Raw genomic sequence first — 13,003 nt, 5'->3', positions numbered from 1 at the left:
CATATTGATGGTCCCTCTATAACAACCTATATAAAGACATACTGATGGTCAGACAGTAACAACCTGTATAAAGACATACTGATGGTCCCTCTATAACAACCTGTATAAAGACATACTGATGGTCAGACAGTAACAACCTGTATAAAGACATACTGATGGTCCCTCTATAACAACCTGTATAAAGACATACTGATGGTCAGACAGTAACAACCTGTATAAAGACATACTGATGGTCCCTCTATAACAACCTGTATAAAGACATACTGATGGTCCCTCTATAACAACCTGTATAAAGACATACTGATGGTCCCTCTATAACAACCTGTATAAAGACATACTGATGGTCCCTCTATAACAACCTGTATAAAGACATACTGATGGTCCCTCTATAACAACCTGTATAAAGACATACTGATGGTCCCTCAGTAACAACCTGTATAAAGACATACTGATGGTCAGGCAGTAACAACCTGTATAAAGACATACTGATGGTCAGACAGTAACAACCTGTATAAAGACATACTGATGGTCCCTCTATAACAACCTGTATAAAGACATACTGATGGTCCCTCAGTAACAACCTGTATAAAGACATACTGATGGTCCCTCTATAACAACCTGTGTAAAGACATACTGATGGTCCCTCTATAACAACCTGTATAAAGACATACTGATGGTCCCTCTATAACAACCTGTATAAAGACATACTGATGGTCCCTCTATAACAACCTGTATAAAGACATACTGATGGTCCCTCTATAACAACCTGTATAAAGACATACTGATGGTCAGACAGTAACAACCTGTATAAAGACATACTGATGGTCCCTCTATAACAACCTGTATAAAGACATACTGATGGTCAGACAGTAACAACCTGTATAAAGACATACTGATGGTCCCTCTATAACAACCTGTATAAAGACATACTGATGGTCAGACAGTAACAACCTGTATAAAGACATACTGATGGTCCCTCAGTAACAACCTGTATAAAGACATACTGATGGTCCCTCTATAACAACCTGTGTAAAGACATACTGATGGTCCCTCTATAACAACCTGTATAAAGACATACTGATGGTCCCTCTATAACAACCTGTATAAAGACATACTGATGGTCAGGCAGTAACAACCTGTGTAAAGACATACTGATGGTCAGGCGGTAACAACAGGGAAGTGAGAACACAGTGTGAGTGTATGTTAAATGATTACATCATGCCCTCAGCTGTGCCTGGTCCTGGTGTGTAGAAGCCATGTGGCAGGCAGGACCAGAGCCAGGCAGGCCCCATGAATGGACAATATGGTCCCTGTGTCAGCCAGGCCTCTCTGTGGGTACCAGGCCACTCTGTGGGTACCAGGCCACTCTGTGGGCACCAGGGCCTCTCTGTGGGCACCAGGGCCTCTCTGTGGGTACCAGGGCCTCTCTGTGGGTACCAGGGCCTCTCTGTGGGTACCAGGGCCTCTCTCAGGATGTGCCAAAAAATAAAAAGGCAATAGAAAAGCAATAAATAAAAACTATTTCTGTTCAGGAGAAGAAGAAAATATCATATCAAAATAATGCTTTGTATTTATTGATGGAAATACCAGCTGATGAAGCAGTCACCAGTTTGGGCACACCTACTCATTGTAGAATACCAGTCACCAGTTTGGGCACACCTACTCATTGTAGAATACCAGTCACCAGTTTGGGCACACCTACTCATTGTAGAATACCAGTCACCAGTTTGGGCACACCTACTCATTGTAGAATACCAGTCACCAGTTTGGGCACACCTACTCATTGTAGAATACCAGTCACCAGTTTGGGCACACCTACTCATTGTAGAATACCAGTCACCAGTTTGGGCACACCTACTCATTGTAGAATACCAGTCACCAGTTTGGGCACACCTACTCATTGTAGAATACCAGTCACCAGTTTGGGCACACCTACTCATTGTAGAATACCAGTCACCAGTTTGGGCACACCTACTCATTGTAGAATACCAGTCACCAGTTTGGGCACACCTACTCATTGTAGAATACCAGTCACCAGTTTGGGCACACCTACTCATTGTAGAATACCAGTCACCAGTTTGGGCACACCTACTCATTGTAGAATACCAGTCACCAGTTTGGGCACACCTACTCATTGTAGAATACCAGTCACCAGTTTGGGCACACCTACTCATTGTAGAATACCAGTCACCAGTTTGGGCACACCTACTCATTGTAGAATACCAGTCACCAGTTTGGGCACACCTACTCATTGTAGAATACCAGTCACCAGTTTGGGCACACCTACTCATTGTAGAATACCAGTCACCAGTTTGGGCACACCTACTCATTGTAGAATACCAGTCACCAGTTTGGGCACACCTACTCATTGTAGAATACCAGTCACCAGTTTGGGCACACCTACTCATTGTAGAATACCAGTCACCAGTTTGGGCACACCTACTCATTGTAGAATACCAGTCACCAGTTTGGGCACACCTACTCATTGTAGAATACCAGTCACCAGTTTGGGCACACCTACTCATTGTAGAATACCAGTCACCAGTTTGGGCACACCTACTCATTGTAGAATACCAGTCACCAGTTTGGGCACACCTACTCATTGTAGAATACCAGTCACCAGTTTGGGCACACCTACTCATTGTAGAATACCAGTCACCAGTTTGGGCACACCTACTCATTGTAGAATACCAGTCACCAGTTTGGGCACACCTACTCATTGTAGAATACCAGTCACCAGTTTGGGCACACCTACTCATTGTAGAATACCAGTCACCAGTTTGGGCACACCTACTCATTGTAGAATACCAGTCACCAGTTTGGGCACACCTACTCATTGTAGAATACCAGTCACCAGTTTGGGCACACCTACTCATTGTAGAATACCAGTCACCAGTTTGGGCACACCTACTCATTGTAGAATACCAGTCACCAGTTTGGGCACACCTACTCATTGTAGAATACCAGTCACCAGTTTGGGCACACCTACTCATTGTAGAATACCAGTCACCAGTTTGGGCACACCTACTCATTGTAGAATACCAGTCACCAGTTTGGGCACACCTACTCATTGTAGAATACCAGTCACCAGTTTGGGCACACCTACTCATTGTCAGAATACCAGTCACCAGTTTGGGCACACCTACTCATTGTAGAATACCAGTCACCAGTTTGGGCACACCTACTCATTGTAGAATACCAGTCACCAGTTTGGGCACACCTACTCATTGTAGAATACCAGTCACCAGTTTGGGCACACCTACTCATTGTAGAATACCAGTCACCAGTTTGGGCACACCTACTCATTGTAGAATACCAGTCACCAGTTTGGGCACACCTTGTAGAATACCAGTCACCAGTTTGGGCACACCTACTCATTGTAGAATACCAGTCACCAGTTTGGGCACACCTACTCATTGTAGAATACCAGTCACCAGTTTGGGCACACCTACTCATTGTAGAATACCAGTCACCAGTTTGGGCACACCTACTCATTGTAGAATACCAGTCACCAGTTTGGGCAAACCTACTCATTGTAGAATAATCAGTTTGGGACATCAAAACTATGAATTAACCAGTCATGAGTTTTACAAATCCCCCAAAAAAGTACCATTTGAGATTATTCAATTAGCCACATACCAGTCACCAGTTTGGGCACACCTCTCATTGTAGAATACCAGTCACCAGTTTGGGCACACCTGGAATGCTCACCAGTTTGGGCAACAGTCTTGAGAATTCCAGTCACCAGTTTGGGCACACCTACTCATTGTAGAATACCAGTCACCAGTTAATAGTCACTTTGGGCACTCTCATTGTAGAATACCAACTCATCCCAGTTTGGGCACACCATCTCATTGTAGAATACCAGTCACCAGTTTGGGCACACCTACTCATCTGATGCAGCACTCCATCACTCTACTTCTTGATCAAATAGCACCAGTTTGGGCAAAGCCTGGAGGTGTCACCAGTTTGGGTCACACCTCCATGTTGAACAACAAACCAGATGGTCCCACTGCAGAATACCAGTCAGCCATGCTGGTTACACCTGCCTCATTCTAAATAAAGTCACCAGTTTGGGCACAGTGTCATTGTAGCAATACCACCACCAGTTTGGGCACCACCTCCTCCTCCTCCTCCATGTCACCAGTTTGGGCACACCACTCATTGTAGAATTATCCAGTTTGGGCACACTACTCATTGTGTCTCACAAAGACAACGGTTGGAACTCAAAAATCTCACCAGTTTGGGCACACACTCAGACCAAAAGACAGATGTCCCTACCATTCCAATATCCATTGGGCACACCTACTCATGTTTCTCAGTCACCAGTTTGGGCTCACCTTCTTATTGGTGTCCCAGTTTGGGTTTCATTTGAATACAGTCACCAGTTTGGGCACACCTACTCATTGTGTAGAATTTGGGCACAGACCATGAAGGCCTACTCATTCAGAACCAGTCACCAGTTTGGAACACCTGATGTTGAGAATGTGTCTGTTTTGACACTCTATAAAGCATTTATTTGGGATGTAATACCAGTCACCAGGCTGGGCACACTCTACTCAGTTGTGGGTTGAGTTTGGGCACACCTAGTCATTGTAGAATGTCACCAGATGGCACAGGTCATTGAGAATACCAGTCACCAGTTTGGGCACACCTACTCATTGTAGAATACCAGTCACCAGTTTGGGCACACCTAGTGGTTGTAGAATACCAGTCACCAGGGGCACACCTACTGGTTAGAATACCAGTCACCAGTTTGGGCACACCTACTGGTTAGAATACCAGTCACCAGTTGGGCACACCTACTCACTGGTTAGAATACCAGTCACCAGTTTGGCACACCTACTCAGTGGAATACCAGTCACCAGTTTGGGCACACCTACTCATTGTAGAATACCAGCCACCAGTTTGGTGTAGGGTAGAATACCAGTCACAGGGTAGCCTAGTGGTTGTAGTGTACCAGTCACCAGTTTGGGCAGGGTAGCTACTGGTTAGAATACCAGTAGACATCAAAACTATGAATTACCTAGTGGTTAGAGTGTCAAACTACTCTGTGTGGTTACCAGTCACCAGTGTGGGCAGGGTAGACCAAAACTAAATTTGAGATGTATTCAAAGTCCCCCCAAAAACAGGGTATGCCTTGGTTATTCAAATATCCACATTTGCCTTGACGACAGCTTTGCACACTCTTGGTATTCTCTCAACCAGGCTTAACCTGGAATGCTTTTCCAACAGTCTTGAAGGAGTTCCACATATGCTGAGCACTTGTTGGCTGCTTTTCCTTCACTCTGCGGTCCAACTCATCCCAAACCATCTCAGGTGGGTTGAGGTCAGGTGATTGTGGAGGCCAGGTCATCTGAGCAGCACTCCATCACCTCCTGGTCAAATAGCCCTTAGGCCTGGAGGTGTGTTGGGTCATTGTCCTGTTGAACAACAAAAGATGGTCCCACTGCAGAATACTAGGTAGCCATGCTGGTTAAGTATGCCTTGAGTTCTAAATGTCACAGACAGTGTCAGAGCAAAGCACCACTGTTTACCTCCTCCTCCTCCTCCATGCTTCACGGTGTGAAACTACTCTGTGTCTCACAAAGACAACGCCAAAATCTCATGGTTGAGATGTCCACCATTCCAATATCCATTGGTGGTTTTCTAGTCTCTACTTAGAGTGTAGAGGTGTCAGGGTTTCTTTGCAGCAATTAGAGTGAAGGAACCTGATTCAAAAATCCTAAATTTGGTTGAGAGTGTAAAAGTGGTTAGATGTCATTTATTTGGTGGTTTTAGAGTGTAAATCTGAGGCTGGTAACTTAGGTGTGGAGGGGCAGGGTAGCCTAGTGGTTAGAGGTAGAGGGGCAGGGTAGCCTAGTGGTTAGAGTGAGAGGGGCAGGGTAGCCTAGTGGTTAGAGTGTAGAGGGGCAGGGTAGCCTAGTGGTTAGAGTGTAGAGGTGGCAGGGTAGCCTGTGGTTAGAGTGTAGAGGGGCAGGGTAGCCTAGTGGTTAGAGTGTAGAGGGGGCAGGGTAGCCTAGTGGTTAGAGTGTAGAGGGGGCAGGGTAGCCTAGTGGTTAGAGTGTAGAGGGGGCAGGGTAGCCTAGTGGTTAGAGTGTAGAGGGGGCAGGGTAGCCTAGTGGTTAGAGTGTAGAGGGGGCAGGGGGCAGGGTAGCCTAGTGGTTAGAGTGTAGAGGGGCAGGGTAGCCTAGTGGTTAGAGTGTAGAGGGGGCAGGGTAGCCTAGTGGTTAGAGTGTAGAGGGGGCAGGGTAGCCTAGTGGTTAGAGTGTAGAGGTGGCAGGGTAGCCTAGTGGTTAGAGTGTAGAGGGGGCAGGGTAGCCTAGTGGTTAGGTGTAGAGGAGGCAGGGTAGCCTAGTGGTTAGAGTGTAGAGGGGCAGGGTAGCCTAGTGGTTAGAGTGTAGAGGGGGCAGGTAGCCTAGTGGTTAGAGTGTAGAGGGGGCAGGGTAGCCTAGTGGTTAGAGTGTAGAGGAGGCAGGGTAGCCTAGTGGTTAGAGTGTAGAGGTGGCAGGGTAGCCTAGTGGTTAGAGTGTAGAGGTGGCAGGGTAGCCTAGTGGTTAGAGTGTAGAGGCGGCAGGGTAGCCTAGTGGTTAGAGTGTAGAGGCGGCAGGGTAGCCTAGTGGTTAGAGCGTTGGACTAGTAACCGAAAGGTTGCTAGATTGAATCCCCGAGCTGACAAGGTAAAAATCTGTCGTTCTGTCCCTGAACAAGGCAGTTAAACCCACTGTTCCTAGGGCCGTCATTGAAAATAAGAATTTGTTCTTAACGGACTTGCCTGGTTAAATGAAGGTTAATAAAAACGTATCCTCTGCAGCGGAAGTAACTCTGGGACTTCCTGTCCTGTGGCGGTCCAAACGAGCGCCAGTTTCATCACAGCGCTTGATGGTTTTTGCGACTCTACTCTAAATATTCCGTATTGACTGACCTTCATGTCTTAAAGTAATGATGGGTCGTCATTCCTCTTTGCTAATTTGAGCTGTTCTTGCCATAATATGGACTTGGTCTTTTACCAAATAGGGTTTTCATCTGTATACCATCCCCTACCTTGTCACAACACAACTGATTGGCTCAAACGCATTAATGAAGGAAAGAAATTCCACAAATTAACAAGGCACACCTGTTCATTGAAATATATCCCAGGTGACTACCTCATGAAGCTGGTTGAGAGAATGCCAAGAGTGTGCAAAAAGCTGTCATCAAGGCAAAGGGTGGCTACTTTGAAGAATCTCAAATATATATTGATTTTGATTTGTTTAACACTTTTTTTTGGTTACTACATGATTCCATATGTGTTCATTCATAGTTTTGATGTCTTCACTATTATTCTACAATGTAGAAAATAGTTTTTTAAAAAATGATGTAATACCTTGGAATTAGTAGGTGTCCCCAAACTTTTGACTGGGACTGTAAATACATTTAATCGCCATGCTTATCAGCGTACAAGTTAATTTGGATAATATAGTCCAATTAAATGTGCGTGTGTATTTTCGTTAGTCGTCATATTTATCCAACATATCACGTGCACAGCATACAGAGTATTTTGAGCTGGATTTCTCCTCAGCTGGTTGCTGCTGGAGTAAAACACGTGCGCTTATAAACTCATTCATTGAATAACAATTCCAAATTCAATCCCATGTTAAAAACAGGTTTGGTGTACGATTAAAAAAAAAAAAAAAAGGTTTTATTTGTATTTCTCCACTGGTGATGGAAGCGCGCCTTTAATTGGCCATTCAACAGCAGGCAACAGGCTATCAGCGCGTCAACCCGCCGCTTTACAATGTAAACTGTAGGGCAGTACGCACATTGAAAACGTCATTCATCTTCTGAAACCCGAATGCTTTAATTTCATTTCATGAGGCATGTATTGTCTTGCTTCAAAGTAGCCTACAGGCACAGTCTATAACCATGGAAACGCGGAGACAATTATTTTATTATGACTTCATAGGCGTCGCGTGAGAGTTTCAAGTTTGGGGAAGCTGTACAATTTATCCTACAATTTCTACCATTCTGTCCGCCAAGTTGTGATTTTCATATCCGCAGTTTTGTGGAGCAGTTATATATTAATAATGTTTTAGTTTCTCAATCATTGTCACGTGGTTAATCATAAAAATCTGAATTTAAAATGATAAAAATGTAAAAAGTTAAAATTCAACTAATGGGAAAGCATTAACGTCAGCCATCTGGATACGTTGACACAACGAGATCCACTGGCGGTTAAATACATAAACGAATGGAACTCATAGCCCATAGGCCAATGCAGTAGGTCTATAACCTCCATAGCCTATAGGCCAATGCAGTAGGTCTATAACTTCCATAGCCCATAGGCCAATGCAGTAGGTCTATAACTTCCATAGCCCATAGGCCAATGCAGTAGGTCTATAACTTCCATAGGCCAATGCAGTAGGTCTATAACCTCCATAGCCTATAGGCCAATGCAGTAGGTCTATAACTTCCATAGCCTATAGGCCAATGCAGTAGGTCTATAACCTCCATAGCCTATAGGCCAATGCAGTAGGTCTATAACCTCCATAGCCTATAGGCCAATGCAGTAGGTCTATAACTTCCATAGCCTATAGGCCAATGCAGTAGGTCTATAACCTCCATAGGCCAATGCAGTAGGTCTATAACCTCCATAGCCCATAGGCCAATGCAGTAGGTCTATAACTTCCATAGGCCAATGCAGTAGGTCTATAACTTCCATAGCCTATAGGCCAATGCAGTAGGCCTATAGTACTATCCATAGCCTATAGGCCAATGCAGTAGGTCTATAACCTCCATAGCCTATAGGCCAATGCAGGGTCTATAACCTCCATAGCCCATAGGCCAATGCAGTAGGTCTATAACCTCCATAGCCTATAGGCCAATGCAGTAGGTCTATAACCTCCATAGGCCAATGCAGTAGGTCTATAACCCATAGGCCAATGCAGTAGGTCTATAACCTCCATAGGCCAATGCAGTAGGTCTATAACTTCCATAGCCTATAGGCCAATGCAGTAGGTCTATAACTTCCATAGCCCATAGGCCAATGCAGTAGGTCTATAACTTCCATAGCCTATAGGCCAATGCAGTAGGTCTATAACTTCCAATGCCTATAGGCCAATGCAGTAGGTCTATAACTTCCATAGCCTATAGGCCAATGCAGTAGGTCTATAACTTCCATAGCCTCCATAGCCTGTAGGCCATAGGCCAATGCAGTAGGTCTATAACCTCCATAGCCCATAGGCCAATGCAGTAGGTCTATAACTTCCATAGCCTATAGGCCAATGCAGTAGGTCTATAACCTCCATAGCCCATAGGCCAATGCAGTCTAGGTCCCATAGGCCAATAGTAGGTCTATAACCTCCATAGGCCAATGCACAGTAGGTCTATAACCTCCATAGGCCAATGCAGTAGGTCTATAGCCTATAGGCCAATGCAGTGCAGTAGGTCTATAACCTCCATAGCCCATAGGCCAATGCAGTAGGTCTATAACCTCCATAGGCCAATGCCAGTAGGTCTATAACCAATTCCATAGCCTATCTAGGCCAATGCAGTAGGTCTATAACCTCCATAGCCCTATAACCTAGGCCAATGCAGTAGGTCTATAACTTCCATAGCCTATAGGCCAATGCAGTAGGTCTATAAATGCTTCCATAGCCCATAGGTCTATAACAATGCAGTAGGTCTATAACTTCCATAGCCTAGGCCAATGCTAGGTCTATAACTCCATAGCCTATAGGCCAATGCAGTAGGTCTATAACCTCCATAGCCCATAGGCCAATGCCAGCCTATAGGCCAATATCTATAACTTCCATAGCCTATAGGCCAATGCAGTAGGTCTATAACTTCCATAGCCTAGTAGGCCAATGCAGTAGGTCTATAACTGCCATAGCCTATAGGCCAATGCAGTAGGTCTATAACTTCCATAGCCTATAGGCCAATGCAGTAGGTCTATAACTTCCATAGCCTATAGGCCAATGCAGTAGGTCTATAACTTCCATAGCCTATAGGCCAATGCAGTAGGTCTATAACCTCCATAGCCCATAGGCCAATGCAGTAGGTCTATAACCTCCATAGCCTATCTAGGCCAATTATATAGGTTCTTCCTCCTCCTGATTATATAGGCCAATGCAGTAGGTCTATAACCTCCATAGCCTAATGGGACCAATGGGTCTACTACAATGGGACCAGTGAGTGAGTAGAAGGTTCTTCCTCCTGATTATATAGAATGGGACCAGTGAGTCTAGAAGGTTCTTCCTCCTGATTATATAGAATGGGACCAGGGAGTCTAGAAGGTTCTTCCTCCTGATTATATAGAATGGGACCAGGGAGTCTATTTATCTTTTGGCATCCTGATAATGTGGTTGGGTCTAATTGTGTTGCTCTCCTGGGGCTCTGTGGGGTCTGTTTGTGTTTGTGATCAGAGCCCCAAAACCAACTGGCTGAGGGGGACTCTTCTCCAGGTTCATTTCTCTGTAGGTGATGGCTTTGTTGTGGAAGGTTTGGGCATCGCTTCCTTTTAGGTGGTTGTAGAATTTATCAGCTCTCTTCTGGATTTTGATAATTAGCGGGTATCGTCCTAATTCTGTTCTTCATGCATTGTTTTGGGGTTTTGCATTGTAAACAAAGTGCAGAGTTTCAATCAGGTGTTTGTCCCATTTTGTGAATTCTTAGTTGGTCCCCAGACTTCACAACCATAGAGGGTAATGAGTTCAATAACTAACTGAAGTATTTACACAGTACAGGCTAACTAACAGGTTGGGTCAGAACCCTATAGCCTCAGGGATATGACACAGTACAGGCTAACTAACAGGTTGGCTCAGAACCCTATAGCCTCATGGATATGACACCGTACAGGCTAACTAACAGGTTTGGTCAGAACCCTATAGCCTCATGGATATGACACAGTACAGGCTAACTAACAGGTTGGGTCAGAACCCTATAGCCTCATGGATATGACACAGTACAGGCTAACTAACAGGTTGGGTCAGAACCCTATAGCCCCAGGGATATGACACAGTACAGGCTAACTAACAGGTTGGGTCAGAACCCTATAGCCTCATGGATATGACACAGTACAGGCTAACTAACAGGTTGGGTCAGAACCCTATAGCCTCATGGATATGACACAGTACAGGCTAACTAACAGGTTGGGTCAGAACCCTATAGCCTCATGGATATGACACAGTACAGGCTAACTAACAGGTTGGGTCAGAACCCTATAGCCCCAGGATATGACACAGTACAGGCTAACTAACAGGTTGGGTCAGAACCCTATAGCCTCATGGATATGACACAGTACAGGCTAACTAACAGGTTGGGTCAGAACCCTATAGCCTCATGGATATGACACAGTACAGGCTAACTAACAGGTTGGGTCAGAACCCTATAGCCCCAGGGATATGACACAGTACAGGCTAACTAACAGGTTGGGTCAGAACCCTATAGCCTCAGGGATATGACACAGTACAGGCTAACTAACAGGTTGGGTCAGAACCCTATAGCCTCAGGGATATGACACAGTACAGGCTAACTAACAGGTTGGGTCAGAACCCTATAGCCTCAGGGTGCAGATGCGCTGCAGAGAATGCAGCGTTTTCCACAGCCGTTTGATGGGAGCTGCGTGGCCTCTCTAAATGGCAACACGTGACTGTCCAGGGAACATAATGTACTGTAATATATATACATGAGGAGGTGAACACCTGTGGTTTTACACTCTAAAGAGGCTGATAACAAGAGCTGATTGTTTTGTTCTGTTTTTGACCTCACGGAAAGATAAGATACTAATGCATTATCATTGGCTGTGGTTTAGTCAAAAGATGAAACTAAAATCACCAATAACTGAGTAAATATTAACAGCAGGCAGTAATCATAATAAAAAGTTATTCTATAATATATAATATAATATATACACACGAGGAGCTTGCTTCTACACCTGCATTGCTTGCTGTTTGGGGGTTTTAGGCTGGGTTTCTGTACAGCACTTTGTGACATCAGCTGATGTAAGAAGTGCTTTATAAATACATTTGATTGATTGATAATCCCAATGTAACACACCACCCCCCACCACCACCAAAAGACTTCAGAAGAGTAAAGTGTAACCATGCGGAAGTGTTGGAACAATTTCTCTCCTTTCCAGAACCTTGCCCCCTTCAAAAATAAAAACATCAATACAATCACAATGTCATATGGTAAAAAAATTTTAAAAGTAAGACAAAAATCAATGCATATAACACAACCTTCTGCAGTGTGACAACTATTCTAAATTGGGGGAAAAAACGGGTTACTTTGACACTTTTTGACAAAACAAAACAAAACTGAGCCTGACAAAAATATAAGTTACTCACCAAATGTGTCTCCGTTGGACTCCTCGGGTTTTGTCCCCGGTCTCTTCTCCTCATCGACAGTCTGTGTGCTGGACGAAGAACATCCCATGGTGAAGAAGAAAACGAGAGGAGAGATGAAGAGAAAATATGGAAAGAAGACTGAGACTAGATGCGAACGGTCGATACTCGGTCAACTCAGACAGCGACTGGCTGGATAAAACATGAACAGAACAACAAGCCGGTTGTTTATGAGGTATAGCTGGAGCCCATTATTTCCTGTTGTCTGTCTGCCCTGTCTGTTTATGCATGGCTAGTCGCCGTCATGCCCTAGACAACGGACTGTTGTGCTCCGCACACTAACCACGCGTTAGACACTGTCTGGAAAAAATGAAGACCCTCAATTCTGCTCCCTCTCTCTTAACATTAGGGAAGTAGTTTAGGTAAGATGGTGTTGACCAACTCCGCCCCCTATCCTCTCATTCAGGAAAACCCACCTGGTGGATTATACTTCTATTTCACCTTTATTTAACCAGGTATATATATAACCCTAACCCTTTATTTAACCAGGTATATATATAACCCTAACCCTTTATTTAACCAGGTATATATATAACCCTAACCCTTTATTTAACCAGGTATATATATAACCCTAACCCTTTATTTAACCAGGTATATATATATAACCCTAACCCTTTATT

The 13,003-nt window shown here is 44.4% G+C and overlaps 1 protein-coding gene across 2 annotated transcripts in view; it reads right to left on the bottom strand.

Annotated features, from left to right (window-relative positions):
• LOC135575091 (skin secretory protein xP2-like) overlaps positions 1-12,731 on the bottom strand; it is a 30,951-nt gene extending 18,220 nt beyond the window's left edge. The window contains exon 1 of one of the 2 annotated variants that reach the window (XM_065027270.1): positions 12,327-12,731. In XM_065027270.1, the coding sequence (XP_064883342.1) occupies positions 12,327-12,414 (88 nt within the window). In that variant the 5' untranslated portion in view covers positions 12,415-12,731. The remainder of the gene's footprint in view (positions 1-12,326) is intronic. The other variant, XM_065027271.1, reaches the window with a different exon arrangement.
• Positions 12,732-13,003: the final 272 nt, after the last annotated feature.

This window comes from Oncorhynchus nerka, linkage group LG14, assembly GCF_034236695.1.
Source record: "Oncorhynchus nerka isolate Pitt River linkage group LG14, Oner_Uvic_2.0, whole genome shotgun sequence".
Lineage (NCBI taxonomy): Eukaryota > Metazoa > Chordata > Actinopteri > Salmoniformes > Salmonidae > Oncorhynchus > Oncorhynchus nerka.
The sequence above is the reverse complement of the archived record's forward strand: the minus strand, read 5'-3'. Positions and strand labels throughout refer to the sequence as shown.